The 19,002-nt window shown below is 42.9% G+C and overlaps 1 protein-coding gene across 1 annotated transcript in view; it reads left to right on the forward strand.

Moving 5' to 3' along the window:
* tyro3 (TYRO3 protein tyrosine kinase) overlaps positions 1 to 19,002 on the forward strand; it is a 110,311-nt gene that overhangs the window by 85,347 nt on the left and 5,962 nt on the right. Inside the window, exons 15-17 of the mRNA XM_063052919.1 lie at positions 8,433 to 8,554; positions 11,317 to 11,426; positions 16,267 to 16,426. Coding sequence (XP_062908989.1) covers positions 8,433 to 8,554; positions 11,317 to 11,426; positions 16,267 to 16,426 — 392 coding nt within the window. The remainder of the gene's footprint in view (positions 1 to 8,432; positions 8,555 to 11,316; positions 11,427 to 16,266; positions 16,427 to 19,002) is intronic.

Consider the following 19,002-nt stretch of genomic DNA (forward strand, 5'->3'; position numbering starts at 1 on the left):
GAAAACAACATCAGATTTCAGACCCCGTATCCAGCTCGGCTGAGAGGCTTTTATGACGAAGGGACAAAAACTTACGCTACAGCGGAGGAGGCAACGTTGGACCTGGCGGACCGGGGACTACCTATTAAAGTTATCACCCAACCGGAGTCGCTACTGGAGAGGATTCAGCAGAAGTTGTGGCAGCCAGTGTGGCGAGGACGCTCCACACGACCCAGAGTGTCAAACTACAAGGAAAAGCTGCAAATATTCAGACGCGAATATACAGAGAATACAGATTAATTAAGAGAAATGACTGAAAAGAGCAATTTGGACTTAAAGGTAAAATGAAAGACGGTATCTGAAAATAAACTAGATGGAATAACTTGAATGATAACAATATGGTTGAGACATAAATAGGAGAAAATTCTCTATGATTATTCAAACTGCTGAGGGCCCTCTAACACAGGGTGAAGATAGAGGTTATCCCTCTGAACTGAAGCGGGTCGGTGCTCAGGCCTTACTGTGGGAAGTCGGGAAAAATTTTCAAATGTTATACGTTCAAAAATGTCTAGGGTATGGTTATATGTTTTGGTTTACTGTTGAGAAGGGATTGCTTACTGTTGGTTTAGAAAAGGAGAGTTTTTTTTTTCTACTAGAGAAAAATGCAAATTGAATTGGTAAAAATAATTTCCTATAATGTTAATGGGGTTTTGAATCCAATTAAAAGAAATAAGATTATGTCTAAATTGAAAAAGTAGAGGGCACAAATAGCTTTCCTCCAGGAAACACATATGAGCCAATCTGAACATGGAAAATTAAAAAGAATGGGCTTTAAGCATGTATTTTATTCATCATATAAATTGAGCCACAAAAGAGGGGTAGCTACTTTAATATCAAGTACTCTTAATTATGAACATATTTCAGAGACTCAAGACAAAGATGGAAGATTTGTAAAAATTACAGGAAGAATGGAAGGTACAGAAATAACATTGCTGAATGTTTATGCTCCTCCAGGTAGTGAATGGTCATTTTATAGACACATTTTTGACCTAATGGTCAGTTTTCAAGGGGTAGTAATTTGTGGAGGGGATTTTAATATTAGATTAAATCCTATATTAGCTTCTTCAAGAATCGTTACTCAGAATAAACCTCTGACTCGGAAAGTGAATTCATTGATGGAGGAGTTGGGAATTATAGATGTCTGGAGGGAATTACACCCCACTAGTAAAGATTATACACATTACTCTTTCCCTCATTCAGCCTATTCAAGGATAGACTATTTCTTTATATTTAATACAGATAGACTCAGGATAAAAAACTGTAATATTGCAACAATTGATCTGTCAGATCATAGCCCAGTCTCTATGTCTCTAATCCTGGAAAGGAAAATGAGGAAAACACTACGGAGGTTAAATTCACATATACTCAATAACCCGAAAATAATGGAGAGATTAAGGGGAGAAATCAAAGAATACCTAGACCTTAATGACATGGGAGAAACATCACCAGTGATCTTATGGGATACATTGAAAGCTGTACTGAGAGGGAAAATTATTTCCATTACCACTCACATGAAAAAAATCAATACACAAAAATTAGCAGACCTTCAAGGAAAATTAAAACAACTTCAAGTTGTAGATAGCAACAAAAGTAATTCAAATCGAAAACAGGAAATTAGGAAATTGCAAAGTGAAATTGACGATATTTATACATTGGAAACTCAAAGAAATTTTCTTTACCTGAGACAAAAGAATTATGAAGTAGGAGGTAAATCAGCTAGTTTACTAGCATATAAGTTACGAAAACAACAAGCAGACAATACAATTCATAAAATAAAGAATCCAAAGACAAAGCTTGTGGAGAGTACAATAGGGAAAATTCAAGAGAGTTTTGAAACATATTATCGAGAGCTGTATTCCCAACCCCGGGCCCCCAATGAGCCCTATATAGATAAATTTATTGAATTCTTTAGATCTACCTAAACTTACAGATTTACAAACTGAAAGTTTATTAGAACCAGTAACTGCCAAAGAACTGAACGTGGCCATCTCTAGGTTAAAGGCTGGAAAGTCCCCGGGTTCTGATGGGTTTACCTCAGAGTGGTACAAATTGCTGAAGTCACAGTTAGCCCCATTACTACTTAACACCTTTAATTGGATTTTACAGAGAAGAGAAACTCCACCTTCATGGAGAGAAGCGATTGTTTCAATTATTCCTAAAGAGGGTAAAGATAAATTAGAATGTGGCAATTATCGGCCAATTAGTGTTCTTAATTTAGATTACAAACTATATACATCTATATTAGCATGCAGATTGGAAAAACTCTTACCTGGCCTCATCCATTTAGACCAGACTGGATTTATTCAACAAAGACAAACACAGGACAACATAAGGAGAACTCTACACATATTAGAACAGGTTAATAAGAACGAGACAGAGACAATGGTAGGATTAGACGCTGAGAAAGCTTTTGATTCAGTTAGTTGGGTATTCCTATACAGAGTGTTTGGAAGATTCGACTTTCAAGAAAAGTTTATTAAAGTGATTCAGACTCTATATGACAGCCCTACAGCTCAAATTAAGATAAATGGGGACCTCTCTGACTCCTTTATTTTAGAGAGAGGCAGTAGACAAGGATGCCCAATTTCTCCTCTTCTTTTTGCGCTATATATTGAACCACTTGCCCAACTAATAAGACAGAGCGAAATCGTAAAAGGTATCAAGGTGGCAGGGATTGAACAGAAAGTGGCGTTATTCGCAGATGATGTTTTGGTCTATCTGAGTGAACCAGGAAAATCATTTATAGGATTGTTTACACTGTTGGATGACTTTGGGAGAATATCAGGTTATAAAATAAATGTAAAGAAAACTCAGGTTATGTCCCTAAATTATACACCATCCAAAAAATTGCAGAATACATATGATCTTAAGTAGGAAGCTAAATCATTAAAATATTTAGGAATAACCCTGCTGAAGGATCTTTCAATGCTGTCACGGGTAAATTATGGGCCATTAATCTCAGAGATAAAAGCAGATATGCATAGATGGAATCTTATCCCCTTTTTAAGTTTAAATTCAAGGATAAATACTATAAAAATGAATATCCTTCCTCGGTTACTGTATCTTTTCTGTACTTTACCTGTGGAGGTGGATGATAATCAATTCAGGGAATGGGACAAATGGATTTCTTGCTTCATTTGGCAAGGAAAGAAACCTAGAATTCGATATAACACTTTACAGTTAGGGAAGGAAGGAGGAGGTATGGTTCTTCCTTGCCTGAGAAATTATTTTTATGCCTCACAGATAACCCCTCTGTTAGATTGGTGTAATAGGGAATATAAGGCTAGATGGAAGGAAATAGAATTTGGATTAGTTGACAGTTTTCCTCTGCAGGCCTCAATAGCTGACAAAGGATTGATGGCCCAGTTGGAAAAATTTAAAAACAGTTGGATAAATCTTACATTAAAAATATGGCAGAAGGTGGTTAATCCATGTGGAATTAATAACATGCTAAAACTCTTCAGATGGTGTGCATATGATACCGAATTCCTTCCCAACAGAGGAGATAAAAGATTTGAATTATGGATAAAGAAAGGTCTTACAACCTACCTCTCATTTATACCTAAAAGAGTATTACAAGGTTTCCAAATCCTGCAGGACAAACATGGCCTAGAACACAATGACATTTTTAGGTACCTTCAAGTACGAAATTATGTTAACCAGAGTTGTAGATATACAGACTTATCAACAGTAGAATTAGAATTTTTCAAGATTCTGAATTCGGCTTGCAGTTCAATACCTAGTAAATCAGTTTTGTCGATTATATAATGCACTCTCCCATGCTAAAATTGTAAACACATTGTATATTAAAGAGAAGTGGGAGAAAGAAGCAGGGTTGGTACTTTCAGAGGAGGCTTGGGGGAAAATCTGCAGCTTTCAATGGTCCTGGACTAATTCTTTGACTTGGAGAGAACATTGTTGGAAAAACATTATAAGATACTTCAAGACCCCATATCAGGAAAAATATAAAGATACAAACGTGACGTGTTGGAGAAAGTGCGGCTCCAAGGAGGCAAATCATTTCCATATTTTCTGGGATTGCCCTAAATTAAGTCTATATTGGGAAGGTATTCATAGAACATTAGTTAAGGTACTTAGGACCCAGATACCTCTAAACTTTGAGACGCTCTATTTGGGGCATGTATTGTTTCTTGAACAGAAGAAAGATATAAAGTTGCTGTAGGCCCTTTTAGCGGCAAGTAAGAAATCAATCACTAGAAAGTGACTAAATCCAATACCACCTACATTAGAAGATTGGCACGAAATTATCTTGGAAATATTTAAAATGGAAAAGTTGACTTACTCCCTGAGAATTCAAAAAGAAAAATTTTATCAAATCTGGAATAAATGGATTGAATATATAACCCCAATGCGAGCAGACTTTAGATGACTCTCCTAATGATTTATACTGATCTTCTCATCAACACAGTAATATTGCTAACGTAAGCACCCCTAGTCTAAAAGTTTACTGTTTTTGTTTTCTTTTGGAAAATAGAGAATTAACACAAGTAAAGGAAAAGATTTGGGAAAGGGATAAAAAATGATAAAATTAAGTAAATAAGTATATAGGGATCAGATAATTATGTTTGGGGGCAGGAGCAAGCATGAACAAGTTAGGATATAAACACCTATAATGGTTGTTACATAGGCTTACACACAACATTTTGGACCAGAAGAAGTGATCCAGGAGAGATGTATGGAAACTATTACTAATCCACTATTATCACTACTTTCCTTAACAATTAACACCATTACTTAGCCTAATAGATTAGAATTTCTACTGTACATAATTATCTATTTAAGTGTCTAATTTCCTATTATATCATCTCAATGTGTACTTAAGAAGGTATAAATAATTATAGTTTTATACATATAAAAAATGGAAAAGGTTATACATGTGAAAAAAGTACATGTGAATTCCTTATCCAAATAAAAATAAAATTTAAAAAAATGAAAATAAAAGTGCTTAAGTGTGGCACAGTGGTGCATTTAGTAGAGAACCTGCCTCACAGCTGTAGAGGCCTGGGTTCAATCCTGACCTCTGTGTGGAGGTTGCACGTTCTTCCTGTGAATCCCCAGATGCCCCTGTTTCCTCTCACGTTCCAAAAGTGTTGATAGGCTGGCCGGCCACTGTCCGTGGTTTCCAGTGGGCAGGTGGAGTGGTAGAAGCTGGGGAGGAGTTGATGGGAGTGTGCAGAGAGTAAAGTACATTTGATGCGAGTGGGTGGTTGAGGGGAAATGTGGAGTCAGTGTGCTACAGGGTCAGTTCCCATGTGGAATGTCTCTATCACCTTGTGACTGTGATTTTAACACAAAAAAAAGAAAAATTAGAACAAAGAGGATAAATCAAACGTCTCAGCTATCTGTGAGGCCCTGCTCTTGCCCTATGTTGCTCTCCCTGCGCGCGTTCACCCCAGCACTTCTCCACATGGGAGCCACTGGGGAATTGTCGGCAGGCGCTGTGCTTGTGCAGAAGTCCTGATTCTCCTGAGGTAAGCATTTCTCAGGAAAAAGCAAGGTCACTCTTTCATATGGTTCCATCTGGGTGTCTGTAAAACCAAGGGCCTAACGTTGTTACTGCCCTACTCAATCCAGACACAGTGGGAGGTGAGCAGTCAACACCTCTGTGGCCTGAAGTCAAGTTATCATTCCTTTTTTCCCACCTTCTGCACCTCTGTGCTTCCTAATGGTGGCGCTCTTGATTAAGGATGAGATCAGGGCGATTATGAGAGACGATATAAGATCTACGGAGCAGAATGTTGAGTCCATATGGGTAGAGATGAAGAATAGTAAAGGGAAAAAAAATCGCTGGTGGGAGTTGTCTATAGGCCACCTAATAAAAATATTGCAGTGGCAGAGACGACTAACCAAGAAATAACTGAGGCTTGTAAGAACGGAACGGCAGTTGTCATGGGGGATTTTAACTTCCACATAGTTTGGGTGGATCAGGTTGGTCAGGGAAGTTTTGAGGAGGACTTCATAGAATGCATCCGTGATGGCTTTCTTGAGTAGCGTGTTAGTGAACCTACAAGGGAAAATACTATCTTAGATCTAGTCCTGTGCAATGAGACAGGTAAGATTAACGATCTTGTAGTCAGGGATCCTCTTGGTAAGAGTGATTATAGTATGATTGAATTTCGCATTCAGATGGAGGATGAAATGGTTAGATCTAAAACTAGTGTATTATGCTTGAACAAGGGAGACTACAACAGGATGAGGGAGGAGTTGGCTAATGTGGATTGGGAGCACAGGCTATTTGGTAGGACAGTTGAGGAACAGTGGAAGACTTTCAAAGAGATTTTTCACAGTGCTCAACAAAAGTATATTCCAGTCAAAAGTAAGGACAGTAAGTGTGAGGAGAGCCAGCCTTGGATAACTAAGGAAATAAAAGATAGTACCAAATTAAAAGCTCATGTGTACAAAGTCACAAAGAGTAGTGAGACTGGAGGATTGGGAAAACTTGAAAAAGCAACAAAGAACAACTAAACAAGAAATAAGGAAAGGGAAGATAGAGTGAAAGTAAATTAGCACAAAATATAAAAACAGATAGCAAAAGTTTTTATAAATATTTAAAGCGGAAGAGGGTGGCTAAAGTCAACGTAGGTCCCTTGGAAGATGAGAAGGGGAAATTGATATTGGGTGATAAGGAAATGACTGAGGCATTGAACGACTATTTTGTGTTGGTCTTCACGGTTATGGACGAAATGGGAGGTGAGGACCTCGATAAAATCACTGTCACTAAAGAGATAGTGATGTGCAAACTAGAGGGCCTGAAGGTAGATAAGTCCCCTGGCCCTGATGGGATGCATCCCAGGGTGCTGAAGGAATTGGCGGAGGTTATAGTGGACGCATTGGTAATCATTTATCAAAACTCTCTAGACTCTGGGCAGGTCCCGGCAGATTGGAAGACAGCAAGTGTCACGCCATTTTTTAAAAAAGGATGTAGGCAGAAGACAGGCAACGATAGGCCAGTTAGCTTAACATCTGTAGTTGGGAAAATGTTTGAAGCTGTCATTAAGATAGAAATAGCGAAACATTTAGAAAGGAGTGGTTCCATTAGACAGACGCAGCATGGATTCAGAAAGGGCAGGTCCTGTTTGACAAACCTACTGGAGTTCTTTGAGGACATAATGAGTGCAGTGGATAGAGGGGAACAGGTGAATGTCATATACTTGGATTTCCAGAAGGCATTTGATAAGGTGCCGCACAAGAGACATAAATAAGATACGGATGTATGGAGTTGGAGGAAGTGTATTGGCATGGTTAGTGGATTGGTTAACCAATAGAAGGCAGAGAGTTGGTATAAATGGGTGTTTCTCTGGTTGGCAGTCAGTGGTGAATTGGGTGCTGCAGGGGTCAGTGCTGGGCCCGCAGCTGTTTACCATTTACATTGATGATTTGGAAGAGGGGACTGAGTGCATCGTAGCAAAATTTGCTGATGACACTAATCTGAGTGGAAAAGCAAATTGTACAGAGGATGTGAAGAGTCTGCAGAGGGATATGGATAGGTTAAGTGAGTGGGCCAAGGTCTGGCAGATGGAATACTACATTGGTAAATGCAAGATCATCCACTTTGGAAGGAATAATAGAAGAGCAGATTATTATTTAAATGGTGAAAGATTGCAGCATGCTGTTGTGCAGAGGGACTTGGGAGTGCTTGTTCATGAATCGTAAAAGGTTGGCTTGCAGATACAATAGGTTATTAAGAAGGCAAACGGAATAGCCTTCATTGCTAGAGGGATTGAATTCAAGAGCAGGGAGGTCATGCTGCAACTATACAGGGTACTGGTGAGGCCGCACCTGGAGTACTGTGTGCAGTTCTGCTCTCCATACTTGAGGAAGGACATACTGGCTTTGGAGGCAGTGCAGGGGAGGTTCACCTGGTTGATTCCAGGGATGAAGGGGTTAATCTGTGAGGAGAGATTGAGTCACCTGGGACTATACTCTCTGGAGTTCAGAAGAATGAGAGGGGATCTTACAGAAACATTCAAAATTTTGAAAGGGATGGATAAGATAGAAGTAGGAAAGTTGTTTCCATTGGTAGGTGAGACTAGAACTAGGGGACATTGCCTCAAGACTCAGGGGAGAAGATTTAGGATGGAGATGAGGAGAAGCTGTTTTTCCCAGAGAGTGGTGAATCTGTGGAATTCTCTGCCCAGGGAAGCAGATGATGCTTCTTCACTAAATATATTTAAGATACAGTTGGATAGATTTTTCCATAGTAGGGGAATTAAGGGTTATGGGGAAAAGGCAGGTAGATGGAGCTGAGTTTACGGACAGATCAGCCATGATCTTACTGAATGGCGGGGCTGGTTTGATGGGCCGGGTGGCCTACTCCTGCTCCTATTTCTTATGTTCTGATGTGCTTATGTTCTGATGTTCTCATGTTCTAGGAGTGAGTCTCCAGAGTCGACCTCACCGGCGACTTCCTGTTCCCATGGTCCTGCTGCCATTCATGAAGCATGGAGACCTTCACACCTACCTTGTCCTGTCCAGGCTGGGAGACCAACCCGTTGTAAGTCAGCTTTGCTCATTTGAAGGCCGGCACTCTTGTCTCTTGGCCTGGGGTGTAGCTTAGTGTTAATTGTGATTTGACCTGCTTGTTAAGTAGCCCTGTGTACTGTATGTTGTGGTACTGCACACTTCAGGAAGAGGTTCTGGCCCAGTGACCTGTTGGGGAGTCTCAGCTGGCAATTGCAGAGTGCTTCCCTCCCCAGTGAAAAAACATGGCCAGAACAGATGCAGGCTGAAGTATTTGTCCTGCCCGGAAATGGAGCTGAATGCCAGTGGTCTGGTCTGTCACACTGGATGACAATCTGTGTCTACAAAACCAGGAATCAATACTCTAGTTGAGAAAAGAAAATGAGCTGAGGAGTTGTAGTTGTTTTCCCTGTTTGATTACATTCTACACAAACAATCTGCTCACTTGATGTTGTAACCCACATTCTGTGGGTGAGTCCTTTCTATAGACTGAGTTCATCCTGGCATGACCATGCTGCATATGATGTCACCCACCTCTCACTCATAAAACAAACCTGCTGAACATTGTTCTTATGAAATTTGTGTGGGCAATATTGGTTGAAATGTTAAATGGGCTCATATTGAAACTAGCAGTCTACAGAAGAGAGAGCTGGGTGAAACAGATGGTTGGATGCCTGATTCTGTTGCTTTCAAAGATTACTTCTCTCTCCAACTACATGATTAGACTGAGTAACATACGGAAGTCACTATGTGGCACAGAGTGCTGTTACAATCCAGCCGCAATCAATAAATCCAGATTAAATGAAACTTTGATTCCTGATATTCTGACCATCCCATTACTCAGGAACATCCTAATAAGTTCTCCCTCTCTCTCCTCCCTCTCCCTCCCCACTTCCCCTCCCCTCTTCCCCCTCCCCCTCCCCTCTTCCCTTCCCCCTCCCCCTTGCCCCATCACTCTCCACCTTCCCCTCCCCTTTCACCCTCCCCTCCCCACACCCTTCTCTCTCAACCCCTCTCTTCCCCATCCCTCTCTCCCCCTTTCTCCCCCCTCTCTCCCCCTTTCTCCCCCCTCTCTCCCCCTTTCTCCCCCCTCTCTCCCCCTTTCTCCCCCCTCTCTCCCCCTTTCTCCCCCTCTTTCTCCCCCTCTTTCTCCCCCCTCTTTCTCCCCCTCTTTCTCTCCCCCTCTCTATTCCCCATCCCCCTCTCTCCCCCATTCCTCCTCTCCCCCTCTTCTCTTCCCCCTTCCCCCTCCCCCTCCCCACCCCTTCTCTCTCAACCCCCTCTCTCACCCTCTCTCTTCCCCATGCTTCTCTCTCCCCATCTCCCCTCTGTCCCCCTCCTCTCTCCCCCACTCTCTCCCCTTCTTCTCTCTTTGGAACATTTTTCCCTCCTCTCTCCATTAGGCAATTTCTCTACCTTTCCCTTTGCGTCCCGATCCTCTGCCATTCCCGACTGGAGTGTGCTTCATTTGTTCCTTCTCCTTCCTGTGCCCTGGTGTGCTGGCTCTTGTATCCTAGGCGTTGGACCTCTGTTCAGCACAGTCCCCCTGCAGCTGTCCACATGCTCAACCATTCCTCCTTCTCTTTCAACCATTCCCCAATTGTAGGCAACTAACCAGCACAAATTCAAAGTTCTTTTCCTGGTGTTTAACTTACAGTCCTCTTCCTTTAACAGTACCATTTCTAGCCATCTTTCAACAACCCCCCCGCCCCAAGCTCCTGGACACATTGAACCACCTTCACCAACAGACTGGCAGGTTCCATTCTCCGCAACTGACTCGTTTCCATTTCAGACTTACAGTCTGAGACAGGGTTACAGTCTGAGACAGGGTTACAGTCTGACTACAGGGTTACAGTCTGACTACAGGGTTACAGTCTGAGACAGTTACAGTCTGACTACAGGGTTGCAGTGTGAGGACAGGGTTACAGTCTGACTACAGGGTTGCAGTGTGAGGACAGGGTTACAGTCTGACTACAGGGTTGCAGTGTGAGGACAGGGTTACAGTCTTGAGTATAGGGTTACAGAGTGAGTACAGGATCACAGTCTGAGACAGGGTTGCAGTCTGAGTAGAGGGTTACAGTCTGAGACAGGGTTACAGTCTGAGTATATGCTTATAGTGTGAGTACAAGGTTGCAGTTTGAGTGCAATGTTACAGTCTGAGACAGGGTTACAGTCTGACGTGTCAACAATTCCTTTCCTTCCACAGATGCTGTCCACCCGCTGAGTTCTTCCAGCAGATTGTTTTTTGCTCCAGCTTCTGGCATCTGCAGTCTCACATGTCTCCTTTTTTCCATTAGCCCTCCAATTAAAACAAAACACCAAATGGACCAACAAAACTGCAGATGCTGGAATTAAAACGTTTTGTCTTTGCTTACCCTTGTTGCCCAGTGAGGCGTTCAGACCTCTTTTTCTCCAATTACATCTACTGGAAGTTCGGCACTCTTTCTTCTGTGTCATGCCCATGTTGGACAACATAACTTTGTCCTCTCCCTCTCAGTCTTGTGCAGGTTTTATATATTCTGTTGTTTATTTTGCACACTTATAGGCAATATATAAAATCTGGTAATTTAAGTATGTCCTCGTCCTGTACTGCCCTTCTGCTGTAAAAAAGTTAATGTTCATGACCCTGTTTATGCATGTCTAGGACAATGAGTTTGAACTTGGAGGCCCATCCTATCATCTCTTACCCCAAAGCATGTCATCATCCTCACCCTACCTCCCTCTTGTCTCATATTCACGAGGTAGGGTCAGTGTCTCTATTTGCCAGTTGACCATGTCTCCTTTGTCCTCTTCCAGGAGATTCCTTTTCAAAAACTGTTGAATTTTATGATTGACATTGCCAAGGGAATGGAGTACCTGAGCAGCAAGAATTTCATCCACAGGGATTTGGCTGCTCGCAACTGCATGTGAGTGGGATGGGGTAGACTAACCAAAACCGAACTCGCTGATTGCTGGGATGATGGTCTTGAGGCTAAGGTTGAGTACTGAGACACTAGCTTCCCAATTCACTGCAATGATTTCTATTTGGCTGCTACTGAGAGAAGTAGGCTGAGGTGTGCCTTGTGGGAGAAGAGGAGTTAACAGAAATAATGTGCCTGGGTGGTGGGGTATGCAGGTGACACAGCAGTGAAGCGCCTATAGGTGGAAGTGCGGGGAGCGGGGAAGCTCACTGATGCATTCATAGTGTGCAGAGGTGAGGTACAGGTAAGTGTTTAACTGCTTATTGTATATTACTGCTCAGTAATTTACTAGTTGGTGGAAATTATTTGATTAGCACTGTGGTTTTGGTGGCTAGTGATTTTATTTACATATTAGCTTAATAGTTACAATCTCCAAAGTCAAAATAAACTTATACAATGTATTAAAGTTCAGGGTAAATTTATTATCGAAGTATATATATGTCGTCACATATAACCTTGAGACTCATTTTCTTGTGGGCATATGCAGTACATAACAGAATCAATGCAAGACGGCAGCGACAGGGTGGAGAAACGAGAAGTGTGCAAAATACAACAAAATGCAAATACAAAAGGGAAAAATAATAATAGATAAATAAGAAATAAATATTGAGAACATGAGATGAAGAGTCCTTGAAAGTGAATCCATAAGTTGTGGGAACATTTCAGTGAAGTTAGCCCCCCTGGTTCAGGAATCTGATGGCTGAGGGGTAGTAACTGTTCCTGAACCTGGTGGTGTGAGTCCTGAGGCTCCTGTACCTCCTTCCTGACAGCAGAGAGAAGAGAGCATGTCCTGGGTGGTGGAGGTCCCTGGTGATGGATGCTGCTTTCCTGCAACAGCACTTTCCCACATTATGGCAGTTCAGGGAGCAGAAATTCAGTCTCCAGAATTCACATATCACTACTAAAAAAAACTGAGATATGGAATAAAAAATTGCTCTTGTGGGATTTATGTGAAAGAATAAGCACAAAATGTATGCAACGAGTTGAACTAATTGACCAACAACAGCAAATGCTGGTTGCCATTCACCACGGGAGGCCACTTTCAACATTTGCTTTGGAAACTGACAAGGCAATCACTTCTATTGAAACTTATTCAGTAATGCTTCATCACACTATGTAACAATTGAAACAAAAGTCTTTTCCCTTCTCCCTGTACAACATTCAGAGTTCCCTCACCTATTGATCAGGCACCTGTGAGGACAAGACCAATTGGAGAAAACTTTGCTGTAGGAATGCATCCCCATATATAACATAGATTGAATGGGAGAAAAACAGTTCACATTACCGAAAGTCATGCTTTCTAGGAATGCAATCCTTCTTTCATATATTGGTACACTGTAGGAATTTTCCGCAAACAATAGGACATCTTGCCAAACCACATGCAATATCTGAAGTGTACTTTGTGGGAGTTTGGCTCAACTTCATAGTGTCATACAACACAAAACAGACTTTTGGCCCAACCACCTCATTCTGATCAAGATATCCAATCTAAGCTAGTCCTATTTGCCCGTACCTGCCCCACTGACTCTTAAAATTTGTTATTGTACCTGCTTCAGCCACTTCCGCTGGCAACTCATTCCTCGTTCCTCTGTGTGAAGAAGTTGCCCTCATGATTTTATACAGGATAAGATTGCCTCTCGGTCTCCTACACTCGAAGGAATACAGTCCCAGCCTGTCCAACCTCCACCTAGAACTCAGTCCCTCAAATCCTGGCAACATGCTTATAAATCTTCCCTGCACCCTTTCTGGTTTAATAACATCTTTCCCACAAAAAAAAGGCCAAAGCTGAACGTCATCCTCGGAGTGCAGCTTCAGGTGTGTCCTGTACACTGCTCCACGACGACCCTTCTCATGAGATTCTCCTGTGTGGAGCCTCAGCTGCAGCGGAAACGGCAGACACCAATCATGAACGAGAGGGATAACCAGTTGTTTCAGACCTTTGCCACACGCTTCACAGAGCGTTTGTGTTCTGGGACTACGATGTCTTTACTGTCTCTGGGGATAGTATTAAAGCCTCTTGGTAAGGTGTCAGAATAGCACCTTCAAGTGTTCACGGAGACAGACAGTGTCCTTTGGAAACCAAGAGGATCACAACCTTGTCCTAGGGTTTGGAGGTTTGCGTGCCTCAGTGACCCAGAGAGCGATGTTGGCTGGAGTCAGGGCTTTATGCTTTGACTCTTGGTAGGGTCATCCATGCCAAACAGGTCAAAGGGTAGAGGCCAGACTAAGAGTGGTTACCAGATCTCCAGGTTGAGGGGTTCAGTCCAGGGCTAACAACCCTGACCGGTAAAACAAAACTGTTATGGAAACAGCAATGAAGAATCCTTCTACATCTCGGTGTGATGGTATTCCTGAGTCTCCACCCGGGACTCGCGTGACTGACAGTAGTGAAAACCGAGATGAAGCTACTGAGATTAGAGATGGAGGATCTACATTGCTGCACTAAATGCCAGTGGCGAAATGGGCATAAGTAAGAAATGCCAGTGGCGAAATGGGCAGTAAGTGAGAAATGCCAGTGGCGAAATGGGCATAAGTAAGAAATGCCAGTGGCGAAATGGGCAGTAAGTGAGAAATGCCAGTGGCGAAAGGGGCATAAGTAAGAAATGCCAGTGGCGAAATGGGCAGTGAGTGAGAAATGCCAGTGGCGAAATGGGCAGTAAGTGAGAAATGCCAGTGGCGAAATGGGCAGTAAGTAAGTAAGAAGAGAGCCTCTGTGGTGTATTTCTCACCCGCTGCCACAGTGAGAGGTTCGTTATCTCAACTTGAAAGAATTTTGGAGGAGTAGGAAAGGGAAATGCCATGAGAAAGGGGGTAAGTGAGAGAACAAGGTTTTGTATATTGAGATGGGGATGAGATGAGGTTAGTGATACGGTGTTGAGACCAGGGCCAAGCAGGTAATTGTGATGTTTTCCTTCTGAACCAGACTGGTAATAGTGTCCTAGTGACAAGGATAAACTGGTAACTGCAGCATGACTGAATGAAAAATCGTGAATGCATTTTTTCCCAGTCCTGATGAAGGGTCTCAGCCCAAAACATCAACTGTTTACTCTGTTCCATAGATGCTGCCTGGCCTGCTGAGTTCCTCCAGCATCTTGTGTGTGTTGAATGCAAAACAGAGTTAAGTTTAGAATGTTGTTATTAATATGAACTAGGTATCCTGGAATGAATAAGAGGTAAATCATAATAGAATTACTAATTATGAGTGAACCTAATTTAGTTAACAGCCTGACGATATTTGAATATCTATGTAACATAAGTCAAAATAGGATTTGGGTTCACCGTTGTGTGTTAAAGGGAGAGCCTCAGAACAGTGTTTAAGGTAATGCTCATCCCAACAGGATGCGGCGAAAATTGACCACAGATGCCGATAAAGCCACAGGTTTAGAAAGTAACTCAATACAATGCAGAATCCAGTTATTTCTCTAAAGAGCTCTCTGCCCCAGTAGGGCCACAGGTACTCTCAGGTTAAGATTAAAGACTGTCACGAGCCTTGTGGCCCATCAGGCTGGTTTTATGCCGGTTTCCATGGCGTGAAGCGACTGAGAGTACAAGACTTCCCCCCCCCCCCCCCCCCGGATAGGACGCCAGTCTATCGCGAGGTTAACCCCTAGCATTTTGCTGGTACCCATTTTCAGCTGTGTAGACTGGAGCATTGTGTGGTTAAGTCCCTTGCTCGAGGACACATACACTGCCCCGGCCAAGGCTCGAACCCAAGACCTTCAGATCGCTAGTCCAATGCCCTAACCACTCGGCCACGTGCCACACACTCTCAGGTTAAAAGGGAGAGTAAATGATGTGCTTACTTAGCAGAGGTCCTGCAGAACAGGGTGAGATAAATAGAACTGCTGACAGCGGATGCCAGAACATGTACTAAGAGCAACTAAAAGAGAAAAGAAGTTTGCAAGTTATCAAAATCAACACAAAATACTAAGTCTCATAGTCAGAGAAAGAGAGTGATCAGATCAAAAGATGTAGGGGCAAATTTAGGCCATTAGAATCCTATTCTCCTGCCTTCGCCTTATACCCTTTACCAGTCAAGAACTTATCTGCCCTAAATACACTCGTTGATTTGGCTTCTACTCCCTTTGAATTTCACAGATTCATCTCCCTTGGCTGAAGAAATCCCTCCTCATCCTCAGTTCTGTAGGGATGTCCCTTTATTCTGAGGCTGTGCCCCCTGACCCTAGACTTTCCTACTGATGGCAGTATCCTTCTCTATGTTCACTCTAACCAGACCAGTCAGCATCCGGTAGGGTGCAGAGAGATTCCCCCTTCATCCTTCTGAACTCCATTGAGTGCAGGCCCTGTGCCATCAAACATTAAGCCTTTGTTGAGCTGTGGTCATTCTTGTGAACCTCGTCTGGAACTGGTCCATGGCTAGCACAATTATCCTTAGAGATGGGACCAAAGTTGCTTACAATGTTGCAAATAGGGTCTGACCAATGCCCGATTAGTAGTCAGCAGGACGTCCTTGATTTTATAATCTATTCTCATCACAAAAAAAGGAATCCTTGAAAATAAAACATAGGAAATAGCAGACACGTTAAATGATTTACAGTATCTTCTCCAGAAGTCAGCCCCTTCTTGATAGTGTTCCAAAGTGTCAGCTTAAGCATTTGTTTTTCGTGCCTTCAGACTGGGACTTAATGCCTGAAGTTACTGCTCTGTAAGTAGGACTGAATTATATCTGATGACTAAGTGGTAACTCTGTCTATGTGCGTTGTGAAACTAGAGCATAATAAAGTCAGCCAGGTAGTTACTGAGTACTTATTAATGTTTTCTTTAGGTTGGACGAAGACATGCGTGTGTGTGTGGCCGACTTTGGCTTATCTCGGAAGCTGTACAGTGGAGATTACTATAGACAAGGGAGCATGAGCAAGCTGCCCGTCAAATGGATTGCACTGGAGAGTTTGGCAGATAATGTTTACACAGTTTACAGTGACGTGGTAATGTACAAAGTCTGTGTGTATATGTATTGACCACACCTGTCACATTGCTCAAGTACAGTCTGACACCTAATCCTTGGCTGTGTCCTCTAAGGTCATAAACAGGAGGAGGCTTTGACCATATGCCCTCCTCTGCAGGCCTACATGATTGTGGCTGATCTGACCTCAGCCTCAGCTTCACTTTTCTGCTTACTTCCTCTGATCTTCAGCTCTCCTTCTGGATCAAAAAATCTGTTTTTGCCTGTGAACACTTTGTGACCTGTTCCCTGATTTTGAAATGTTTCAAGGGATTTTCTCAAATTGTGAAACAAAGTAAGAAGAGGGGATCTGTAAGGCCACTCTCGTCCCTCTTGCAGTAGGGCGAGGGAATAGGCAAGGTTAAGCTGCTGAGTCAAATGGGCAGAGAAAACTTGCATTTGTGCCTCTTACTCATGCCCCAAAGGAACTGCCAGCCTGTGAGATGCAGTTAGCAGCCAACATCCCACAAACAGTAGCGTGACACAAACAGATTACAGTGTAGAAATTTATCCTCTTCTTATGCTATAAGTGCAATGCAGAGGTGGGCGCATTGTAATCCTCCTCCAATGGTTACAATGACTAGCTAAGTATCTCATCTAACAAGCTGGCCTTTAAAAAAATCAGATACCCAGAAATAAACTACTCTCAGTAAAAATGAAGAGAAAATGGCTGAAAACTGCAGTTAGTTCTCAAGGCCTTTTAGACTAATTCAAAATTGAGTTCATTGTCATCTGCACAAGTAATTTTCTACACTAGTGCAATGAAAAACTTATTTGCAGCAGTGTCACAGGCACAGAGAAGAGAAAATCTGCAGATACTGGTATTCTGAGCAACACACACAAAATGCTGGAGGAACTCAGCAGGCCAGGCAGCATCTAGGAAAAGAATACAGTCGACGTTTCAGGCCGAAGTCCTGCCGAAGGGTCTCAGCCCAAAATGTTGACTGTACTCTTTTCCGAGATGGTGCCTGGCCTGCCGAGTTCTGCCAGCATTTTGTGTGTGTCACAGGCGCAGAGCGTCAGATAAGCAGCGTTCACAAGAAACAAAATAAACCCGAGGTATGCAGGAAAGAGCACATTTAGAACAAAAAAGAGGAAGTCCATTGTAGTACACGGTGATGAGTGGTCAAAGTGTCCTATACTGAGGGAATGGTTAGGGTTGATTGAAGAATAGAGAGGTTAAAGAGAAGTAGCTTTTCCTGAACTTGGTAGTGTGGGACTTCAGACAACTGGACGTCCTGTCCAGTGGAAGCTGTGAGAAAGTGTCATGGCACGGCAGGTGGGGATCCTTGATGATGGATGTTGCCTTCCTGAAAGGACGTCTCATGTAGATAGTACACGTGGTGAGGAGGGGGTGCCCCGGTGTATTGCACTGACTCCATTACTCTCTGCAGCCTCCTGCGTTCCTGCGAATTTCAATTGCCGTATCAGACCATGACACAACCAGTCAGGATGCTTTCAGCAGGACACCTGTAGAAGTCGGTTGGCGTGTTCGGTGACATACTGAACCTCTTTAACCCTCTAAGCAAGTCAGGACACTGGCGTGCCTTCCTTGGGATTGCATCTAAGGTGCTTGGCACAGGACAGCCCCTGCATCTGAGGTATAAAAAATTATGAGGGGTAAATGCAAGCAAGCTTTTCCCACCGAGTTTGGATGAGACTAGAACTAGAGGTTACAGGTTAAGGGTGAGAGTTGAAATGTTTAAGGGGAACCTGAGGGGGAAGCTCTTTAGTAAGGAGGTGGTGGTGAGAGTGTGGAATGAGCTGTGAAGTGTTGGGTGTGGGGTTGATTGCAGCATTTAAATGAAGTTTGGGTAAGTACATGGATTGGAGGGGTATCGGGGGGCTGTGCTCCAGGTACAGCTGTAGGTCGATAGGACTAAGCAGAATGACGGTTCAGCATGGACGAGATGGGCAGAAGGGCCTGTTTCTGGGCTGTAGTGCTCTCTAATTCTATGACTATGCTAATAACCGGGAATTTAAAGCTGCTGACCCTCTCCAGCATCGGTCCACCCATGTTGACTGGCATATGCTTGGCCTCCTTCCCTTTCTAGAAATCGACAAACAGTTCTTAGCGCCGAATTTACGGGAGGTTGTTGTTGTGGCAACACTCATTCAAGTGTCCATGCTCACTCTGGTACCGATTCCCTGCTGAGCCAGCTAACTTCCACCAAATCTCTGAACATGTTGAGATGGGGAAGAACCTCACCACCATATTCAGCAATCAAGTATGGACTATGAGTGGTCTGATTAGTGAAGTCCTCATGCCGGGATTTGTTTATCTTGCTGTCAATGATCTTGTGGTTAAGAAACACTCCTGTCTTCGCAACCTTGTAATAGTGTTAACTATTCACTGGATAAGTGAGAAGAAGTGCTAAGGAAGTGGGCTTGTCAGCTCCAAAGACCATCCCAGGTGGTGTAACCTGACAAGGGTGTCAGTCACCAAGCTCCCTGTTTTAAATGCCTTAGAGTGGTGCATTTGGAGACAGTTAAAACCAGAACATATACACCCTTCTCACTGCATCACGATTTAAAACAAAAATAGAAAGTGTTGGAAAA

This window comes from Mobula hypostoma, chromosome 1, assembly GCF_963921235.1.
Source record: "Mobula hypostoma chromosome 1, sMobHyp1.1, whole genome shotgun sequence".
Lineage (NCBI taxonomy): Eukaryota > Metazoa > Chordata > Chondrichthyes > Myliobatiformes > Myliobatidae > Mobula > Mobula hypostoma.